Source organism: Hemitrygon akajei, chromosome 2, assembly GCF_048418815.1.
Source record: "Hemitrygon akajei chromosome 2, sHemAka1.3, whole genome shotgun sequence".
NCBI classification, from domain to species: Eukaryota; Metazoa; Chordata; class Chondrichthyes; order Myliobatiformes; family Dasyatidae; genus Hemitrygon; species Hemitrygon akajei.
The window spans coordinates 18,009,174-18,032,729 of record NC_133125.1 but is presented as its reverse complement, the minus strand read 5'-3'; the positions used below and the strand labels follow the sequence as shown (position 1 = coordinate 18,032,729).

At 40.5% G+C, this 23,556-nt stretch overlaps 1 protein-coding gene across 1 annotated transcript in view; it reads left to right on the top strand.

Moving 5' to 3' along the window:
- The window catches only part of LOC140739494 (solute carrier organic anion transporter family member 3A1-like), a 289,529-nt gene extending 278,851 nt beyond the window's left edge, over positions 1-10,678 (top strand). Inside the window, exon 10 of the mRNA XM_073067850.1 lies at positions 8,727-10,678. Within this exon, the coding sequence (XP_072923951.1) occupies positions 8,727-9,109 (383 nt within the window). The 3' untranslated portion in view covers positions 9,110-10,678. The remainder of the gene's footprint in view (positions 1-8,726) is intronic.
- Positions 10,679-23,556: the final 12,878 nt, after the last annotated feature.

Below are 23,556 nucleotides of genomic sequence, written 5' to 3'. Positions count from 1 at the left end.
AGGGAGCTTGTACATTAGGCAGAAGCAAAGGATGTTGGGAATGCTGAGGGTGGAGTGCTGTGGGAGAGGTGGCAGAGAAGGTGCCAGGGGTGGTGGGGGGGGAGTGCCCAGGGTGCAGACACACCCAGTCCTGAGACATCAGGCTAGGTCATTTGATTCTCAACAATTGGTTTATTGATCATTACAGAATGTTTCTCCCCTCTCCCTTCCCCTTTTCCCAACCATGATCCCCCTCTCCCTGCCCCTTCCCACTCTCAGTCCACAATAGAGACCCATATCAGAATCAGGTTTATCATCGTTCACATGTGTTGTGAAATTTGTTTTTATTTTATGGCAGCAGTACAGTGCAAAACTTAAAATTACTACAGTACTGTGCAAAAGTCTTAGGCAACTAAGCTATATACTGTATATATACAAGGGGTGATTGATAAGTTCGTGGCCTAAGGTAGACGGCGTCAGTTTTGGAAAACCTAGCACATTTATTTTTCAACACAGTCCCCTCCTACATTTACACACTCAGTCCAGCGGCCGTGGAGCATACGGATCTTGGACCTCCAGAAAGTGTCCACAGCAGGAGTGATTGATAAGTTTGTGGCCTAAGGTGGAAGGAGATGAGTTATACAGCTCTTGTTACATGCACATGCAGTTCAACTCTTTGAGTGATTATCCAGAAAGTTTGAAGATAATAACTCATCAGAGGTGATTGATAAGTTTGTGGCCTAAGGTAGAAGGAGATGAGTTATTAACTTCATAATCACTCAAAGAGTTGAACTGCATGTGCATGTAACGAGAGCTGTATAACTCATCTCCTATGAACTTATCAATCACTCCTGCTGTGGACCCTTTCTGGAGGTCCAAGATCCTTATGCTCCACGACCACTGGACTAAGTGTGTAAATGTAGGAGGGGACTGTGTTGAAAAATAAATGTGCTAGGTTTTCTAAAATTGACTCCTTCTACCTTAGGCCACGAACTTATGAATCACCCCTCGTACGTGTCTAAAACTTTTGCACAATACTGTGTAATAAACATTTAAATTATCTGACAATTTTTTATACTGGCAAAAATGAAACTGTAAGTTAAGTTAGGGTACCACAATAGCAAAATGGTTAGCACACCAGTTTTCAGTGCCGGTGACCTGAGTTCAGTTCCCATCAGTGTGTGTAAGGAATTCATACGTTCTCCCCATGACCGCATGGGTTTCACTCAGCAGATCTGGGTTCCTACCACATTCCAAAGGAATACCGGCTTGGGTTAGTAAATTGTGTGCAGCCTTGACACAGCCACACAGTTTTGCAAAACGACCCAATTTACGCCCTGTCCACTAAAATTAAGTAAATCCTCCCAATCAAAGCCAAAATATCGTGAATAGCACTTAATTGTGACCTGCGCAATGTGTTTGTGATCTCAAGAGCTAAAGCTCGGTTTGGATTCCACCCCAACACTGGAATCAGCAGACATCCAAAGGCAGAGGAAAGCTGATTATAAAGGAAGGAATGGGAATAGCTCGATTGAGATTAAAACAGACTATTGTATGACAATACCTGTGGAAGACAGAGCTGAATTTTAATTGATGGAAAAGACCATCAGTGCCTTAAGTTATAGGGTGGCGCGGTAGTGTATCGACTAACATGACATTTTACAGCACTAGCCATCAAGATTCAATTCCTGCCGCTATCTCTATGTTTGTACTTTCTCCCTGTGACCGCGTGAGTTTCCTCTGGTTGCTCTGGTTTCCTCCCACATCCGAAAGGTGTAGGGGTTAGGGTTAGTAAGCTGTGGCCATGTTACGTTGCTTCTGGAAATATGGCGACTCTTACAGGGTGTCCCTCCAGCACATTCTAAGACTGTGTTTGGTCATCGACACAAGAAACGCATTTCACTCTATGTTTTAATGTACATTTGACAAAGCTAACTTCAAAGAAAAGGATCTTAATACTTGAAGTCCATCACGACAGCCCCAAGATATCACTGAAAAAGTATTTGGACCAACAATCTTAAGCCACTTGATTAAAAACTTCCCTTCTGACAACATAAATCGGGCTGTTTTCTGTCAATTATTCTGGATTCAGCTCCACCTAACATCTCTTCCACAAAGTAGTGGCAGCAATCAGTGATAACAGGATCTTCATGATATCTTCATAAAGGCTGGGCTATGGTTCTGCCACATAGAGTCATGAGGGTCCAGGTCACCGGGGTCAAAGTCTGGATGTTGAGGCCCTAAGGCCAAGCCTGTGATTGGCCATTCCTGGGGTCCTAGGTGAAGTCCAAAGTTGGAGGCCTGATGGCTGTGAGTCTGAGGTTAGGGCCTTGGGTCAGGAGGTCTGAAGGCAGCCTTCCTGGGGTTGGAGGTCTGACTGCTTGTGTGAGTGGGTGGATAGGTGGGAGGGTGGGCAAGGGCCTTCTTTTGTTTTGTTGTTCTTGCTGTTTGTATAATTCTGCTGAACATCATGGACATGCTATGTTGGCACCAGAATACATGGCCACTTTGCAAACTGCCCCCAGCACATCCTTAGGTTGTGTTGGTTTTTAGTGCAAATGACGCATTTCACTGTGTGTTTTGATGTACGTGATAAATAAATCTGAATCTGAATTAACAAATTTGATGTGAACAAGCCACAATGTGTCCCCTGACTTTAACTTCAACATCATAATCCAGTCTCCCACCATCAAAACACAAGAAGTCACAGTTAACCAATCACATTCTTGAATGTTTCACTTGTCATGGAGTCTACTGCTTTTCAAAAGCAAATTGCAAGGTTTCTGTGACCTTTGTGTACAAACACACTTCATATTTTTACTCTTGAATGGCTGAAGTTTGTGTCTTTCTCACTCTGCTTTTCCCCTTCAGAGGAATAGACAGTCAATAGGCAATCTATCAACTCTCTTATTATTTTAAGAATCTTTGTTAGGTTTCTCTTCAATGGAAATGTGTGTTTCTTTTTCTGCCTGTTTCATGATCTGCCTCAGAATCTTCTCCATTGCACCTCATATTATCTTTCCAATTAAGATTGGGGCAGTTAAGAAACTCTTAACTGTAAAGTACAGGGGTGATGTCAGAGCTGGGTTTGTTTTTAATACCGAGTGGTAAGCATCAAGAACACACTACCAGGATGGTGGTAGAGGTAGATGCATTAAGAAACTCTGAGATAGATACAAGGGCGATAGTGAAATGGAAGGCTACGTAGGATTAGAAGGGTTAGATTGATTTTAGAGTAGGTAAAAAGGTCAGTGCAACATGATGGATTGTTCTGTGTTCAAAATTCTTTGAAATGTCAGGTTAAAACTATTAATAAAACCCTTTCCTATTGATTGTTTCCACTATACTGGGGTAGCAACCCCACACATTAGCCTAAAAGCTAGAACTTCTAGTTGTAAATTTGAACTAACCAAATTAACGATCCAGGAGCAGAGGGTGACACATATCTAGCGATGAAATCCAGCAATTATTCAGACAGACCCAGATGCATACTGCCTAATACTTTCTAGCATCAATGGCTTTGTAAAATTGAAAAGGCTGTGATATTAATGTCTGTCAGTTTTAGATGCATTTGCACTTTATTATGTTTAAAGTCATTACCGTTGCAGTGACCCTAACCTAATGCTAGGACTTCAATGCAAGGAGAATCAAGCAGTTTTATGTATTTACCATTAAATTCATCCCAGCTACCTAATCAAATATAAACAAGGCAAAACGGATTGGACAAATTTGAAAACTATTAATATGACTAATATATAGCCCTGCCTTTTAAATATTCAGCAAAACCCCGAGGGGGGTCACCATCAGAACAAGTTAAATTGTACTTTAACTTCATGTAATCTTATTAGTTCCACTCTGCTCCTATGCTAAATGAATGAGGATGAAATTGGTATTTTTAAATGGTTTATATTAAATTCTATGATCCTTATTTTTATAACCGACTATGTTTATGTACTGAGAGCAGTGGAGTGCTGTTATCTAGAGAATAAGCTCAGAGTTCCTTGAAAATTGCTACCCGATTAGTTCACAAAGCCCTTAAATCTCAATGTGCTAGCTAAACTGTTACAGCCTCTGGTGTGTGCTGAGGTAGATTACCTCAATTAGGACAACAGTTAGCTTGTTATGGCTGACTTCAGCACTTGAACATTGGGATATTGGGTAGGCATAAAAAGCCAGTGATTCCCAACAGCCAGACAATGATTCCTTTTGGACAGATTGACTGAGAGCAAGGCCTGGTAGATGTCCATAACACACTAAAATCCATTTTGTTGTACCCAGGAACGGGTGAAAGTGTTTTGCCTTCAATCACTATTTTATAACAAAAGGACAAGGTTGATAAAATAAAATTACAATTCCATCCTGCCCTTGTACTGAGGTGAAAACAGAAACTGCAAGGCACAGAAGGAGCTTGTTCATCCCATTGAGTCCAATTCCAGAAAGCCTGTAGTAGTTCATCCATAGACAACACTTGAAGTACATCACCCACAAACCACTGTATGTTAACCAGCCAGAGGCAAACATATCTCTGGGTGTTTTAGACACACTATAGAAAATCATCACTTCGCAAAAATTAGGCTGGCATTCTTTCTGCCCTTCTGAAGGGCAGCAACATTTCCAGAACTTTTACCACTGGCCAGCAAGATTGAGCCAACCCTTACACTGACAACAAAACTAAAGGGATAAAATAAGCCAGAAATGAATATCCCTTTCATGTGGGATTATACTGTATCCACTGGTCTCACCAGACTCGAGCACGGGACAATTGAATGCGATTCCAAGCAGCACTGTTACAGGATAGTAGCATCCATCATCAAAGACCCATGCTCTTTCCTCAATGTCGCCATCAAGAGGAGGTACAGGAGCGTGAGATCCCACACCACCAGGTTCAGGAACAGTTATTACCCCTCAACCATCACGCTCCTGACCTAACGTGGACAATTTCACTCACCCCAGCACCAAGTGATTCCACACCCTGTGGATTCACCTTTCAAAGACTCTGTAAGTCGTGTTCCCAATAATATTGTTTGTTTGCTTGTTTCGTTTTTCATTTTTTCGTATGTGCACGTTATGTTGTCTTTTGCATAATTTTTGTCCATCTTTGTGTGCAGCTTTTCATTGATTTTGTTGTGTTTCCTCGGATTTCCTGCAAATGCCCACAAGAAGATGAATCTCAGGGCAGTATATCGTGCCATATACTTATTTTGATAATAAATTTACTTTAAAATTTGAACAAAATTAGCATGGGGTGGACAACTTAAGCACATTTCAGCTATCCCTTACAACATGTAAAATTCGTGCTAATGGTTACTACATTGATTTCATATCACTCTCTGACATCTCCTTAGCAAGAGAGCAAGTAATTTTTTTAAAAAGGATTGCTTAATGTCAATTTCATGGTACACAGAATATACAATTTCCAGCAAATACTGTATGTATGGTGGTCCTAACCCTTCACTGATTTTCTAGCAGAAAGGCAGAATCATTTTCATTGTATTAAATCTGAATTGCTGTCAGAAAACATTAACTTTCAATTAATTTGATATCATCAGGAAATATCGAATTGCGACTTCATGGTCTGGTTGGTCTGAGAGTAACAGTCTATGCTTCCTTGGAACATGCATCAATTTGCAAATTCTAATTTTTACTCTGAATGAATATGTATGTTTATTAATGTATTAAATAATTAAACACTTCATTTGTCATTGTTTCACATTAACATGCCCAATGTTCCTCTTTGTGTCAAAAGGAAGATAGCCTCAGAAAATGGCGGGGTTTGCTAATTATACACTCAGTGGCCACTTTATTAGGTACCCCTGTACATCTGCTCGTTAATGGAAATATCTAATCAGCCATTCAACTGGCAGTATCTCAATGCATAAAAGCATGCCAACGTGGTCAAGAATTTCAGTTGTAGTTCAAGCCAAACATCAGAATGGGAAAGAAATACAATCTTAGTGACTTTGACCATGGAATGGTTGTTGGTGCCGGACGGGGTGGTTTGAGTATCTCAGAAACAGCTGATCTCCTGGGATTTTCACACATAACAGTCTGTAGAGTTTAGAGAGAATGGTGCAAAAACAAAAAAAATATCCATTGAGTGGCAGCTCTATGGATGAAAATGCCTTGTTAATAAGAGAGGTCAGAGGAGAAGGACAAGATGACGACAGTAACTCAAACAGCCATGAGTTACAACAGTGGTGTGCAGAAGAGCATCTCTGAATGCACAACACGTAAAACTTTCTACTGCAGCAGAAGAACATACAGGAGGTACTTAATAAAGTGGCACTGAGTGTATGCTGTTAATGGCATATGAACTTTTTAATTTGCTACTTGAACTCTTTTTTATGTAACTTTTTCCTGTCGCCTTCATATTTTGTTGGATTACCATATCAATTCATTTGCAGGATTTATTGACATGCTTAGATTAAAGGTGTTTTACTGTAGAAAGGCCTGATTGGGATACAATTTGTCAAATGAGTTCAGAAAAGCTTCCTTCATCATTACGCAGAAGTCCCAACTAGAGAGAGTGCTATACTAAGGCAGTCTCCAAGTTAGGAGCTGTTCTCCAGGCAACATTCACTTAGACTATTTTTATGCTAGGAGTATATATAGAAAAGGCCATTTTGTGGGAAGTAATGGTTTATATTCTAAATCCTGGGGGGAAGAGGTTTCCAAGATTTAATTTGGGTTTTTTCCCCCAATGGATGAATACACTATGCAAATTGAAACTTCTCCATTGCATTTAATCTAATTACTTGTTGATGTTCTATACTTAAAGCAAATTGAAAATTTTCAATTATAACATAGTAATTTTTAGTGTATGTTACAATGTAGTCCCACCAGTGAATGTTTCTCTTGCAAACGTATGAAAATTATGATCCAAACATTGAAGGCAAAACACAAAGGGAAGCATGGTTGCATTGGGTTAGCACCATGCTTTACAATTCAGGCAACTCAGGTTCAAGTCCCACCACTGCCAGTAAAGAGTTTGTACATTCTCCCCAGGACAGCGTTGGTTTATTCCAGGTGCTCTGGTTTCCTCCCACAGTCCAAAGTCGTACCAGTGGGTAGGTTAGTTGGTTATCATAATTTGTTCTGTGATTAGGCTAGGATTAAATCAGGGGAATACTAGGTGCCATGGCTTGAAGGGCAGGAAAGGCCTCTTTCATGTTGTTATCTCTAAATAAATAAATGTTACATTGAAGCGTCTGTTCTTTATTCCATAAAGATGCTTGGTGACTGGGGAGGGCTTGTTCAGGAGTTGGAATTAATAAGTTACTCTCTTTAGCATGCTGCATAGCTCACAAATTATTCCAAACAATGGCCATAGCAACTGAACTTTCTGCCATCCTTAATCATGGGCTTATCTGTGATGTGTAATATAAAGGAGAATACATGAAAATTGGAGCTGAAATCAAAATGTGTTTCAAAATTAAAATTACTCTGAGGAAAATATTAGATATCGACAGGCTGCTGGAAGAAAGACCGGGTTAATATTAGATTGGAACTCTTCGTCAAGCCAGAAAGCCTATGTATCGTTTCTTGAATCAGCTGAACTTTGTCCTACGTATATAAAATGAATTGTTAGCTTTGGGTAGTTGGTTTATTTTCTTGTGTACTGTGTCAGCATTTGGCCTGGGCCACAAGGTATGTCTTCATGTATTCATCAGAAATAATTTTCATAATGTCCCATTGAGATGGAAATTACATTGAGGTAGTGATGTGAAATAGGCCAGCAACTCTCTACCATCATTTTCCACATATTGTTATAAAGTCAAAATAACCCTCAAGGTACACCCCGTTTTACCAAGACTATAACCAGTTGTCATCACAATTCATAGGTACTAGCAACAGTTATGTCATTTATTAACACATACAAAATACTGAAGGAATTCAGCAGGTCAGGTAGCATCTACGGAGAGAAATAAAGAGTCAATGTTTCAGGCTGACACGGTTCATCAGGGTTGGAAGCAAAGGGGAAAGAATTTGGAATAATGGGAGAAGAGGAAGGAGTACGAGCTGGAAGGTGCTAGATGAAGCCAGGCGAGGGGTGGGGGGGAGGGATGGAAATGAAGTTAGAATCTGGGAGGTGATAGGTGGAAAATATAAAGGGATGAAGAAGAAGGAATATGATAGGAGAGGTGAGTGGACCATATGCTTTGTCATTTATTAAACACCATTTTTCACTTTGAAATAAGTCAAATCTAGTAGCTTGCAAAATATGATTTTACTGAAATGTACTTATTTGGGAACAAGCAAGAATTTGAGAGTATATAATTCCATGCTAAAAGTCTTTAAGTATAGTCACCCTGTGCTCTTGGTGTAGCTCTATTGCTAATCCTCCAAACAAATGGGATCAGGCATTTACATCTGTTTTTTATCATCCTCACATTGTAGTTTCTCTAAGCTATCATCCAGTTCTATCATTCAATAAATGTATAAGTAAATTATAATAAAGCTAATGGTAGGTTTATCAATTGAATGTTCCACTTCCCGTTCCTCATATTTTCATTCACGTGCTATTTACTGTAGTAACTGAGAGCAACACACACAAAATGCTGCAGGAATTCAGCAAGTCTGACTGTTTATTCCCCTCCATAGATGCTGCCCGACCTGCTGAGATCCTCCAGCATTTCGTGTGTGCTGCTCTGGATTTCCAGCATCTGCAGAATCTCTTGTGTTCACTATTTAGTAACTGGCTAATTTTTTTTTTTACTTATTCTCTTTATGCTTCTCCCTTGTTTTAGGTTTCATCCCACCGCCACTCATTTTTGGAGCAGCCATTGACTCCACTTGTCTGGTGTGGTCAGAAACTTGCAATAAAAGTGGAGCATGTGCTTTATATAATAATGATTCGTACAGATATCTCTACGTCAGTATTGCCATAGGTATGAAGACTATTGCCTTTATATTGTACACAACCACTTGGCACTACATAAAGAGCCATTCCAAGACGTACGTCCAAGGAGATGAAGACTCACTGGGCCGAATGACTACTTCAGATCTCTTTGCATCAACGTTAACGTTAGATGCAGCCACGGGGGATTCAAACAAATCATCTGGAAGGACAACATTAATTTACCATTTGGGAGAGAATGAGATGTGTGAAAACATTGAGTCTGTTCTTTAACATCTCTGTGGACTGACTTCAGCATTGTGAAGATATATAGTTTTGTAGGGAAAAAAACATTTTGAAACATCTATTTTAATGTTTTTATGCATCAAGAGGATACAGTGAAAGGCAACTGGCCTTATAAAAATTTTTTTTTTTAGATCTTCCCCTGGTTTAAATTACAACAATAGATATTTTGTGATTCTGAATGGTTCACAGTGTAAGTGAACAAAATGGGATGTGCTAGTACGAAGAACTAGCAGATCCTAACCAAGAGCAGTATGACTCTTGTGGTCAGTCACTTAACGATATGTTCTATTTAAATAGCTTTTATGCTTATTTTGCATTTTGGGCAGAGATATAACAAGTGGCAGCATGAAATGCTCTCCTGTGATCTGCAAAGTATGCAAACATGAAATGTTTCAACAAGTGTAAGATCTGATTCTGGCCCGAGTTTATCCTATTTAACCCAATGCTTCAAAGCTTGAACTTCGGAATGCCTCTTGACCACAGAACACACATTAACAAACGATATAAACTTCTGATTATGTATTTCTTTTTGCCTCCGCCGGCCAAAGTTTATCAAGCATCAAATTTAAACTCACAGCCATCATGTATATTTGCAATATTAGCATTTCATATTGCTTATAACGCGACTAAAGTGGAACGGTTTATTCTTTTTATTTTAAAGCCGATGCTCTCAATTATTCGCACTATCAGAAGCTGACCATTGTTTTGCAATATCTCGTACTGTTACGAAGGTGGTGCTGCTACGTAGCTAGAGTCACGAATACCAAACGGTGCCTCGGGTCACTCATGAAGTACGTAAAACAAAGCCTGATGCTCCATGACACATCAATTATTTATTGTTAAAGCAAATTTTATTTTCTTACTGGAAAGATAGAAAGAGACTAAGTAACTAGACAGAGACTATGCCAATTGAATGAATACATACATATTGATTTACGTTAAATACATTAACAGCTTTGAGTTGTGAGCAGTAACACTGGCAAGGTCAAGCAATCGTTTTTTTCTCCCCCCAGGTGCTCCCCATCCATTACCAAATGCCAAGTAAGATGGCGTCATGATGCTAAAGCTCAAAAAAATTGCTCAGCAACATCTTAAGGTTATCATCTCACATCATGATTAAAGCAAGTTACTTTATCAGCTGTGTGACATATTAAAGTCAGCACTGACAGAGCTGTTTCAATCTTTGCGCTTGCATGACTACACCAGCTGCCCCTCCCGTCAGAACTCACACTCATGTTGCTGATTTTGCCCTCACTATTTCTGGTGCCAGTGTGCCAACTGTAAATCGAGTTACATGGTTTGCACCCAGTATGAATCTATAACATGGTTCAGTGACCACAGTTAATTTTGCAAAGGTTGTGACAATGACAAAGCCACACCTGTATTGTTCATGCCTTCTTTAACCGAGTAAATTTTACTACCCCAACTTTTTCTACAGCAGGAATATAAAGAATATCAGTGTATATTATATTGAAACCAATTTGTTTGTATTATTTATATCATGCTTTATACCATAGAATTTTAAAAGAAAAAATGCATTTGACTTTTGTAAAATTACTAGCTGATTCTGGTGTCATTTCTTTTGCATATGGTAGTACGATCACACAGGTTGAGTATGAGGTGTTGTGTATTGGTGGGTCCACAGGATACTGTCGAGGCAATCACATATTCTGCTGCTAATGGAGAAAGTCTGTGATAACCTTGTTCAATGGGGGGGGGGGGGAGGCTGATGCATGGGCAGCCTGCATACGATCCCTGGCGGATGGGGATCAGGGTCCAGTATGCAAGAAGGCTGTGGGCATTTCACTGCTGCAGCCTTTCTCCTCCCTCACTGCCGTTGTGATGTGTCGTCATCTTCCGCCACCTCCACCGTTGAGGTCTCGGTTGGATCACTCTTTTTCTAGAACTGCCCCTTTGCCCTTACCGCCGTGGGTGATCCTAAGCTCCAGGCGGCATTGCTCTTGGAATCTCAGGAACTCACGAGCCTCTCCACCACGACAAGGGGCCGATCCTCAGAGAAAGGATAACCTACACTTTGCAGTGACTGAGTTTTTAACTCTCTAAACCAGGGTTGCTGTCAGAAGTCGAAGTCCAGAGCATCTCGAATGGAGACCAAGCCTGCTTGCAACTCTGAATTCCCATTTTAATGGGAGACATGGTAGGGGGACAGGGAGACACTAGGCTGCATGTGAAATCCTGACTGGTCGAGTTAAGATGCTGCTTCATTCACTTTAGTAGACGTTCTACTTAGAACCCCAGCCACTTGGGTTTCCGAAGACTCCGAACATCCAGCAACTAAAGAGAAGAAAACAAATTTGAATGGACAACACTTTTAGAGTTGTAAGTATCGGACCAAGACCATGGCTATTACTCTGTGGCAGGGGTTTCAAGTCCTGCCGAAGGGTTTTGGCCTGAAACGTTGAATGTACTCTTTCCCTGGACGCTGCCTGGCCTGCTGAGTTCCTCCAGCATTTTGTGCGTGTTGCTCACGGGTTTCAAACCTTTTTTACGCTGTGGACCTACGGCATTAAGCAAGGGCTCCGTGGACCCAGGTTTGGAAGCCCTGCTCTAGGCCCAGTATTTTATTATTTTTATTTAAAGGCAGACACTTTCAGCCCGACAAGCCCCTGCTACCCAATTACACCCATGTGGCCAATTGGCGTACTAACCTGCACATCTTTGTAATGGGGGGGGGGTGCCAGAGCACCGAAGGGAAGCCCATGCGGTCATGGGGAAAATGTATGAACTCCTTACAGGCAGCAACAGGATTTAAACCTGGATTGCTGCATTGTAATGGCGTTACTCTAACTGTTACGCTACCATGCAAATATACTACTTGTTTATCCCTATCTGCACACCACTGCTCACCATCATCCCTCATCACTACCATGGCCTCCAAATCCTGAGACAATCCATCTTCAGCAGCAATCGAGCAGCTCCATGGCCTGCAGTCAGGGCACTTCTCCTCTATCACCTCAAGAGCTTCACACCAAGAGAAACATCGACTGTTCATTCCCCTCCATAGATGCTGCCTGAGTTGCTAAGTCCCTCCAACATCTTATGTGTGTTGTTTAAGATGTCCAGCATCTGCAAAATCGCTTGTGTTTATGACAAGTGTTTGTGAGTTTGTTTTGGTCAAATGATAAACGTATTTAATTATTCTGTATGCAATTTAATCTTGGTCCTGACAGGCCTGTAGTTATCAAAGCTGCTATTCCTCTCCGTGCCTTGTGGCACATCGAGCGGCAACCTTTAGCATTTGTCTGTTTTTTACGAGGCCGGGTTGCTAGCTCAACACTCAACCCAGCATGGATGGATAGCATGCAAGTTGTCAAAGTACTATATATGAATCTGCTGTGAAATATAGCAGTAATATTCCAATTTTAGTTCAGCGTTTTGGAAGCCAGTGCTCTGATTGGTGATTCGTAGGACTATGCCCCTGGCCAAGTATGGCTACTTTGAAGTTTGATAGAAGTAGTTCTGAGTAGATTTCATCCACGATAATTTAACGAATGTTACTCAATATGCATACTTCTTATAAAGGAGGAAGGTGGAAAATGAATCAGGAAACTTTCAGAGTTTAGCCACTAACTCTATTTTCATGGCAACTTTGAACTCACAGTCCATCTTGAGAATTTGTTTCAAGGTATTTACAAGCCATTTTTGCAGTTTAAAATGGTGAATTTTGTTCTGTGATTTTCAGCCTGATTTAATATTTTACATGTTCTACCATTCCAAGAGAGATTATTCATTGCAGAGTTCCTTAGAAGCGCAGAATGTGTTGTTAAATGATACAAGCAAATTTATCAAGTTTCAACTTGGTTTTAAATGAAGAATGTTCCGGAAATAAAAACTTGTCAAATTTAATTTATTCTCTCGGTGGATATGCATGTACCACCGAGCAAATTGATTTAAGCTTCTGTGTAGGAAATGGCCCCAATTGTGCAGGGGGAAATGACCTAGTCCGGTGGATTAAAGAGAGCTGACCAGGAGGATAGCAGTGACTGCATCTCATCCTTTTCAAGGGCAATTAAGCTTGGACAATATATGTTGGCCTACCCAACAATGCCGTCATCCAGTAAACAGATCTCAATTCACGTGCTATTCATCCTGAAGTATGGCTGTCACTTCAGTTTCACTCTACCCCGATTGGCTTGGCATATCACAAAAATGCAGGGACTTGGGAGTCCTTGTGCAGGATTCCCTGAAGGTTAACATGCACGTTGAGTCTGTGGTAAGGAAGGAAAATACAGCATGGTCGCATAGTAGTTGGCACAAGGCTTTACAGGACAGGTGACCTGGGTTCAATTCCCGCCCACTGCCTCTAAGGAGTTTGTACGTTCTCCCCGTGTCCATATGGGTTTTCTCCAGATGCTCTAGTTTCCTCCCACAGTCCAAAGACGTACAGATGGGTAGCCTAATTGGTCATTGTAAATTGTCCTGCAATTAGGCTAGGAATAAATCGACGGATTGCTGGGCAGCATGCCTCGAAGGGCCAGAAGGGCCTGTTCTTTGCTGTATCCCAATAAATAAATCAAAAATAAAGATGCATTGTTAGCATTCATTTTCAAGAGGACTAGAATACAAGAAACATGTAATGCTGAGGCTTTATATGCTATTGGTCAGACTGCACATGGAGTATTGTGAGCAATTTTGGGCATCTTATTGAAGTAAAGATGGGCTCGCATTGGAAAGGTTCATGAGATTGATCCCAGGCCTAGATACAGTCGATGTTGAGACGATGTTTCCTGTAGAGGGGGAGTCCAGGACAGGAGGGTACAGCCTATCCATCTGGCACAGAGATGAGGAAAATTTTCTTTTGCCAGAGGATGGTGAATCTGTGGAATTTAGTGCCACAGCTGTGGACACCAAGGCACTGGGTGTATTTAAGATGGAGATTGATATGTTCTTGATTGATCAGGGCATCAAAGGTTACAGGGAGGAGGCAAGAGAATGGGATTGAGAGAAATAATAAATCAGCCATGTTGGAATGGTGGAGTAGACTCGACGGACTGAATGGCCTAATTATGTCTTATGATCTAAACGTGACTTTATCTGAATCTCAAAGGACTACATCGTAATCAACTATGGCTGGGAATAAACAGTCGAGGTTTTGGGCCCGGAACTTTCATCAGGGCTCCAGTCCAGTGTGTGAAAAAGCACTAAATGAACAATAATTCTGAGAAAAACTGCAGAGACCCTGAATATGAGTTTATCAGCTGTGGAGTGAGTTCAGCGCTGAGGCAAGTGAAGCCACTACACTGGTCCAGGAGCACGACGGTTGCAGGGCAACAACTGTTGCCTAACCTGACTCCTGTACCTCTCACCCGATTAGCGAGAGGAGAGGGAGACGGGTGAAATGCAGGAAGACAGAGCGAACTCTGACAGGCTCAGGAGGGGTACCTTGGTTGGCATGGAGTAGCAGAACTGAACACCAGTTCATTTTCTGCTCTCAGGCCTCAACATTTTCTATCTTCTAGAATATTTGAATGATCCACGCAAACAAACACTTTTATTTTAAACTTTTCAGGAACTTCATTCTTATTTGCTAGTGTTTAGTGAGTTATATGGTTGTATCAGTCTTCCATCTTTGCCTTTGAATTTCCTTTTATAGACATCACTGGAGAGAATTACAGAAGCAATACTCTGTTGACACAACAGTGATGTGTTCAGTACCACTGATTGGAAATTAATTTCTTGACATCCATTCCATCCCTTTAATGCCCAAAGCAGATGACTTAACATTTTTCTCTGCCGAGTTCCATTCGCTCACTCAATTTAATAGCACCTCTCTATAATCTAATTCTTCTATTTGCACATCTTGCCATAGTGTCTTTTTATATCGCATTGGCAAATTTACACCTCATATATCATAATGTAAGTGTTTCATAGGCTTTATGGGTCCTTCCAGGACATCACTCATTATATCTTGACATGTGGACATCTGCCTACTATTTCTTTTCCCTAACTCATGCTGGTCGCAACCAAGTTCCTAACCAAGGCAATAAATTTCCTTCAGCTTCCAAGTTAACTATCTGTCTCTTATGAAGGACTTTATCAAATACTCATTTAGACGTTAGAGCTACAGAGATTTGTTCTAATCTATTATTTATGGGGTCACTTAGCTCTGTCTTTTGTCTGTCCCTTTTGGTGTTTTAACAAGAAAGCAGCCACTTGCAGTAGGATCATTCAGGACATATCTTATTCTAAGATGCACTTGACGCTTGTCATTGCGGCCAACTCTACACTTCCCATTGAACCTGAGTTGGACACCTGGCTTAATGAAGATGGATGCGGGAGTATCATGATGACTACAAGAGTACACATTCTGAACTTCACTGACAGAGCAACTCATTTTTAGAATTCATATCAATCAGGTTTTGAAAGTCAATTGAAATTATAAATGACATCAAAATAGTACTGACACCAGAAATGAACAAAGCCGCCCGCATATAATGTTCAATCAAAAAAGCAAGATTACATCTGCGCAGTGCTAGATGAGATTTATTCCAAGCATATGTAAACTGTTGAGCATAGAAAAAAAATGACAGCATATTACAGGATAAGGCTGGAACAGCTAAAAGTTTTAAGAAAGCCTAGGAGTTTTAGACAGGATGCTTAACATGTCCAACAAGGCATTAATCAACAAATAAAAGAATATTAAACTATGCAGACAAATTAGTAAACTACAGGTTAAACAAATTTACCCAGCAGAATGTTAAGATTATATTTCGAGTACTGCATTCTTTTTTTTTAAAAAAGATAACAAAATGTAGGCATCATGAACATTGAATAAAAGAAACAGATATCTAATAATCTAATGTAAAATGTAAAAAAAAGGTGTAGATCCAACTGGCCTCAAAGCATGTGGTGCACAGTACAGGTGAAGAAGTGATTTCAGGTGAGAAAAATGTCTTCCTAGGTTTGTGAATCTTCAAAATTTACTACTCCAGAGACCTGTAGGTGATGAGTCATTATCTTCAAAGCTGAGCTGCACAGATTATCAGGTCAAAGGTCAAAGCTGAGATAAGGTAAACAGCTTAGTTCAAATAACAGAGAAGTTGTAGAGATGTTAACTAGGGAAGAAGGTATGAGTGTTGTGGAGTACGATATGGGCTCCCTCAGCTATTAGTGTAATGTTGTGTAAACAGTTCAGAAGTAGAGAGGGCCATTTGGTTCGATTGTGGTAGGCGTTCAGGAGAACTGTAACTCAGTAATGGAAAACCTCGTTGGTGCTTCCAGCATAACGTCCTTTCCTCGGTCATGGAAGATGATGCTCCATGCACAAAATGCTGGAGGAACTCAGCAGGTCAGGCATCATCTATCGAAATGAATAGTTGATGTTGAGGGCCGAGGCCCTTCTTCAGGACTGAGAAGGAAGTAGAAGATGCCAGAATAAAAAGTTGGGGGGAGGTTAAGGAGGCTAGTTGCAAGGTGATAGGTGAAGTGAGGTGGGTGGGGAAGATCAAGGGCTGGAGAAGAAGGAATTTGAAAGGAGAGGAGAGTGGACCATGGGAGAAAGGGAAGGAGGAGGGTACCCAGGAGGAAGTGAAGTCCACAGTTCTAGAAATAGAGGGCAGTTCTTATCCCCCAAGTATATTTAAAGCTGAGGTTGATTGGTTCTTGATTAGTAAGGGCATCAAAGGCAATGGGAAGAAGGCAGGAGAATGAGATTGCAAGGGAGGATAAGTCAGCCATATTGGAATGGTGGAACAGACTCAAAGAGCTGAATGGCCTAATTCTGCTCCTATGTCTTATGGTCTTAAGATTATTTTTTTGGGCAGTATATTTGGATAAAAATTTCAAACAGTGTAGACTTCCTAAGGATAAAGGAGTCTCCTGACTCATGTGACCTGGATTTTTAGGAAGCAGAAATTCATGTAACAAAGAGAGCTGAGTTAGTCAGGGAAACTGACAGAGGTCACCACATAATCCGGCAGCAACACAGCATGGCCACCTTGCTCAGCAGAATGACACAGAACACAATGAAACAACATACCAAGTGACAAAGCAACAACAGCAAAACAAGCCTGGTTCCTCCAACCCAGCCACACACATACACAGTCCCGTAACCCCAGGACAAGTCATCCAGCTTCAAGCCTCCAGCGAACTCATTGCACCTTCAACTTCCCCAGCGGACTGACAGAGATTGGCAGACTTGGGACTCTGGCCATCAGGCCTTGACATTTGAACTTCTGATTGGCCTTCAGGCTTTGATCTGGACTTCTGATTGACTGCTGGGCTTTACTCTTCTACATCAAGAGTCTCCGAACTAATTGTGTATTTCTTTCCACATTTTCTGCCTCACATGCTGAGTGTTTCCAACATGACCATTTTTATTTTGCATTTCCAGAATCTGGAGGAGCTCCAGCTGCCTGTTTAGTGCTCCCATTTCCAGCCTCTGCAGTTTCTTAAGACTCCAGTGAACCACACAACCACCTGGAACCTTTAAATTTGGCATTGTTATATGAGATCTAATTGCAAATTTGGCAAGAAAGTCAGTTTTTACTCTCACTAGCTTATGTTGATACTTTATTTTCACTCTACTTATCCATGTTTTAATTTGCTGCTTTCCAAAATAGTCCCCATCCATAGCCCAACTATTATTTTTATATATCTTATAAATTTCCCATGGAATCTTTATTTCTCCATGTAATTTATGAGTGATTAAGCTCCTCCACTGCTCAGGGTTGACCATGAATATTGCATCCTAGCTATCTAGATACGCAAGCCAGGACAGTACAATATGGAGAGCAAGTTGTTGTACATGTAGCAAGCTCCCCCTCTCCATGTGTTTGATGAACCCAAAGGAATGGCAAAGACCAATACAATTTGACACCAGTAGTGTTACAGAAATTGCAGTCAGTGTGAAACCCAAGGTAGGACTGCCTTAGGGACTTGAGATCTGGATTTTCCCCTCGGGTTTACTCCCAAAGCCTTCCCCATGAGGGGGTATTGCTGCAAGGCAGCGGAGGTTTGAGATCAGAGTTTTCCATTTCCTAGATGAGCTGCCAACCATGGCTGAAGAGCCCCATCTGCCCAAAGCAACTGGTCTTAAGGCTGGGCTTTGCCCCTTTTCCTGTCAGTAGAAACAGTTCCGCCAGGTTTAGTAGCTACGCCACACGTGAAGGCCAGGAGTTGGACTTGGTCGTATAACCTCTAGGTTCAGTTGGTGGCATTAGTCTAGGGAAAGACACTCACCGGCCCGCCAAACTTCTGAAATCTCATTTGTGTGGATGCTGCGTGATATTTTCCCCTGTTACAAATCACTACCATAAAATAACAAACAGTCCCGGACCCTCACTCCAAGTCCACTCCATCCAGAGGTCTACCAACTCTCTCCACTCGTGTCGTCTCTTTTCATCTCTCACCGACAAAAGACCGTAAATACCTTCTTTCAGACACACAAGAAGAAACAACACACCTCACATTGGATGGCACACATTCCAAAGCCCCAGTTATCTCTAGTCATAACCCAAACACTGCTGCTACAGGGAAACCATTACGTTAGGAGTGAAACCTTACAGAGCGTTACAGTGGGCAGAGGCTATTTGAGGCACATGTCATTGGAAGCATTTAACTGGGAATGGGAACTGTCTACCAGCACCACTCCCCACCCCCCACCCTCCCAGCTACAGCAACCTTAAGAAACCAGTGCAATTAAAGTTCTTGAGAATTATGAGATAATTAAGTACCCATCACTGTTTAATTATTTTATTTTAGTTTACTAATAGCTGAAATCAATTATTAGGTATATTAAATGCAAATATGTAATTAGCCAACCATGTGGAAGCAACTCAAAACAATGCAAAGTAGCATGTAGACATGGTCAAAAGGTACAGTTGTTGTTCAGGCCAAGCATCAGAATGAGGATGAAATGCTATATAAGTAACTTTAACCATGGAATGATTGTTGGTGTCAGACGGGGTGGTGTGACTATCTCACAAACTGCTGATCTCCTGGGATTTTCACACACAAACTTCTCTAGAGAATGGTGCAAAACTTCTAATTTTCTCCAAGCTAAGACACAGCATCACTTGAGAGAACCATTGTGACAAGGTAGGCGCTGATATATCCTTCCATTTCAACAAGATGGCCCTCCTAGCTATCAATGTAACAAACGCAATAACATGTTGGTCAGACACAGAAATACCATGGATATTTTGAGGAATTATTCCAAAAAGCACAGTCAATTTATTAGGTTGTAAGTTGATTCTGAGTGCTTTAGAAATTGTCGAAAAGACTGACTTCCAAAACTGTTTTAATATAGAACATGATCAGAACATATGTGTCAGTGTAGCTATCTCAGTTTTACATCTATCACAATACTTGTCAACATTGGGAAATATTTTTTAAAATCTGTCCTTCGTCAAATGGTAACGATATACAATTTTAAATTGAATCAGTGAATGACTAGCACAGATCGAAGAAGAGTTAACCAGCTTCAGAATCCACATCCAATCCTCACATATAAAAGTCAAATTGATTCCTTCTCCCAATCCTGTTTAATCTTAAGTAAAGGACACTTATCCCATTGTAATAATAAATTATAAATTCTTCCAATAGAACCTTTCATCGAAGGGTTCATATTCATAATAGTATCTAACAAGTCAGCCTCCAATATGTAAAGAAAATTACTTAAATTTTTTTGTAAAAATGTCTAACTTGAAGGTATTGTAAAAAGTGTGAATATGAGAGAGAATATCGACTAATTGTTCAAAAGACATCAATCTGCCTTCTTTAAATAAATCCAAAAAAGAATTAATACCTTTATTTTTCCAAAGTAAAAAAATTGGATCACTCCAGAAAGATTTAAAAAAGTAATTACGATAAATTATACTACAAAGTTTAAATTTTTTAAGATTAAAAAGATTGCGGAACTGGAGCCAAATTTGTAAAGAGTGCTTAACCACAGGATATAGGTTTAAATTAGCAACTTTAGCTAATTGTATAGGTAGAGCAACTCCTAATAACAAAGTTAAGTAAAACTGTTTCACAGCTCTCAGTTCCAGGTCTACCCAAATTGGCTGATCATTCCTATCACCCCAATATAACCAAAAGGACATATATCGCAAATTATCTGCCCAATAATACATTCTTAGATTAGGGAAAGCGAGTGTTACTTCGATGTACCTGTGTTATTTTTGAATAATAATAATAATAAAAAGATTTGAAAAGAGAATGGTGCAAAACATCCAGTGAATGACAGTTCTGTGGGTGAAAATGCCTCGTTAATGACAGAGGTCAGAGGAGAATGGCCAGACTAGTTCAAGCTGACAGGAAGGCAAAAATAACTGCACAAGAGCACCTCTGAATTCACAACACACTGAACCTTGAAGTGGATGAGCTACAGCAGCAGAAGACTACAAGCATGGCCACTTCATTAGGTACAGGAGGTACCTAAGTGTATAGGCCCCTGAGTGTATAGTTCTTGAGAAAAATACTTAAGTACCCATCATTGCTTATTTACCATTTTGAGCTAATTGACTAATAACTGAAGCTAATTTATCCCTCATACTTGTGTATAGAGTATTGAAGTTTTTTAAAAATTCATATCTATATTATTGTCACTCTCACACACAAAATGTTGGAAGAACTCAGCATCTATAGGCAGTGTCTATAGGCAGCTTCTCTTGTTTGTCACTCTCAGACTGTTTTGTATTTTTGTGCCTCACTATTCATTCCACAAAAGATCCTTTACTACAAAAATTATCCTTTAACCCAATGGAGATCCAAAGCAAGCTGTTACCTTGCTTCCCAAATGTATTTATTGTACTAGGGAACTGTCAAATGTACTACATGAAATCAGCGGCAAGATCATGTTCACAAATTTTAAAGCCAAGAGACTGCAGTTGCTGGGTGGAGTCCTGATGAAGGGTCTTGGCCTGAAAAGTCACATTTCTTTTCCCTCCATAGACGCTGCCTGACCTGTTGTGTTCCTCCAACACTTTGCGTGCGATGTTGACAAATTTAACTTTTTTACTAGGTTCTCAATTCAGAAAAGAATTTGACTAACTTCAGTTTTCTGGCATGTAAGAGATGATTTTTTTTTATAGATGCAGAAATCGTAGAAACTAATCTCATATCATTTTAAACAAATGGAATATGACCAAAGAAAGAACAAATGAATAAAAAAGATCAAAATGAGAAGTTCTGCATGAAATGAAAAAAGATAGATCACCCTTTTTAAGAGATGCAAATTCAAAATTACCATGATGTTCTTGATGAATGTTTTAAAATGTAAACAATTGCTTTTCTTGTCTTGATCAATAAAACAATAGTGAATCCCTAGCTTTCTTGAACACATAATTCTTTAATTCATTTCTTTGTAATGTGAATTTTGAGAGAACATCATATAACATTCATTTCCTGTAGATGGTAGCATAGTCAGTGAATACTTTGTCTTGGATTACTTCTTCTTTACTGATAATTTATCTATCCTGGCACCAAATTAACAACAGAATAGAATATATTACAGCTCAGGGCATTGGAGTTTGGAATTTAATTCAAGCATCTTTTGTAAGAAAGCTTGCATGTTCTTCCCTTCTGCGTGTGGGTTTCCTCTGGTTTGCTCCAGTTTCCAAGGATGTACCGGCTTGTAGGTTAATGGGTCAATGTAAACTGCCCTGTAATTAGACCAGAGTTAAATCAGTAGGTTGCTGGGTGGTGCAGCTCATTGGGCCAGAAAGGTCTTGTTATATTCAGTAACTCCAAAAGATAACCAATTTAGAGAAAGACACAGGGCCTGGAATAATGAGTTCTTCATTTTTTACTTTAGTGAGGGGCATAATTCACATACTTTTACACGAAACACTAATGAATTAAGTAAACAACAAAGAATATTCAATCAAACAATATATCTACAATATTACTCAAATATTACTGAAATATTAAATACTCAACATTCCTCCCTGCTTAGTTATAAACTCCAACTCAATATAGAATGCATCTCAACTACAGTATAGTTTATAATACAACTACTGTACAAACAAACACACATAGTAAATTTTAAGTTGCCCATTCAGTCCTATTGACTTCACTGCCTTGAAGGATTTCATACTCTTGCGGGATAACATCTTTCTTGACAAGAGGAATCACTCTGCTTGGCAGGGGAGACTTGTGGCGGTGAAACAAGATCAGTTCCCAGCCTTCTCCATGGTGGTGTAGGAGTTGACTCTGAGACTGCAGGGATGGATCCTCACAGCTCTGAACGTGTTGGAATACTGAACAGTGGACGGCAAGCTGCTTGATCTGATGAGCCACTGCAGGCCCCAGATAAAGCCTTGAGCCACGGTTTTCATTTTGACCACGCCTTGATAACCGGCATGTAGCTTCGCCAACACTTTGGCTCTCAGCTTGAATGGTACACCAACTCTCAGTCCCACATAAGGCAAATTCTGTCAAGAGCAAGTTCATCCTGATGCTGGTAAAAGTTCGGCAACTGGAATTTCTGTTGCACATTCCAGCCACTTTGAGTTGCCATATAAACCTGAAACAGTGTGGGGTCTTTTCTGGTTTCCCTTTGGATCCTCTCTGCTGGAATGGGGAGACTTTTGGTTTGCATTAGGGAGAATACACCTAGAGAAGTGTCCTCCGTTACAACTTTTTCTGGTACTTCCTTTTCGAGGGTAAACAGGATAATCCATCAGCATTTCCATGATTTGTTGTCCTCTTATATTCAGTCTTGTGATCGTGACCTCCGAGAAACAGAGCCCATCTCTGCATTTGTGCTGCTGCTGTTTGATCACCCCTCTGTGGACTGAAAATGGGCGCTTGTGGTTGATGATCAGTAATGAGGGTAAACTCGCTCTCGTACAAGTAATGGTTGAAATGCTTTACTCAGCAAACCAGTCTAATGATGCGCGAGTGCAGTGTTTGATGTCACCATTTCCTTTGTCTTTTGGAAAGCCTCCGCACACTGCTTCGTCCATTGCCATTTCTTCCTGATCTGTAGTAATGAGTTCAAGAGACATCTCACACTGGGGAGATCTGTCAGGAGCCTGTTATAGTAATAAAAGGGACCACAACTGCGACATGTCCTTTGGCTTGAGGGCATTCACCACCGCTGGAATTTTCTCAATAGGGCAATAGGTACATTTAATGCCAGAGAAATGTACAAAATATACCACCTGAAATTCTTTTTCTTCACAAATATCCACAAAAACAGAGTGCCCCAAAGAATGATTAACAGTTAAATGTTACAACACCAAAGATCCCCCCCATCTCCTCCTCCCATGCGCAAGCAACAGCAAAGCAACAACCCCCCTCCCCGACCAGCAAAGAAAGCATTGGCACCCTCCACCGAGCACTAAAGCGTGCAGCAAAGCATCAATAAAGACACGGACTTGTGGTACCCCAAAGACTTCGCGTTCACCTGGTCATTTGACATATCACAAGCGCTCTCTCTCCCTAATAAGGGAAAAACAGGTGTCTCC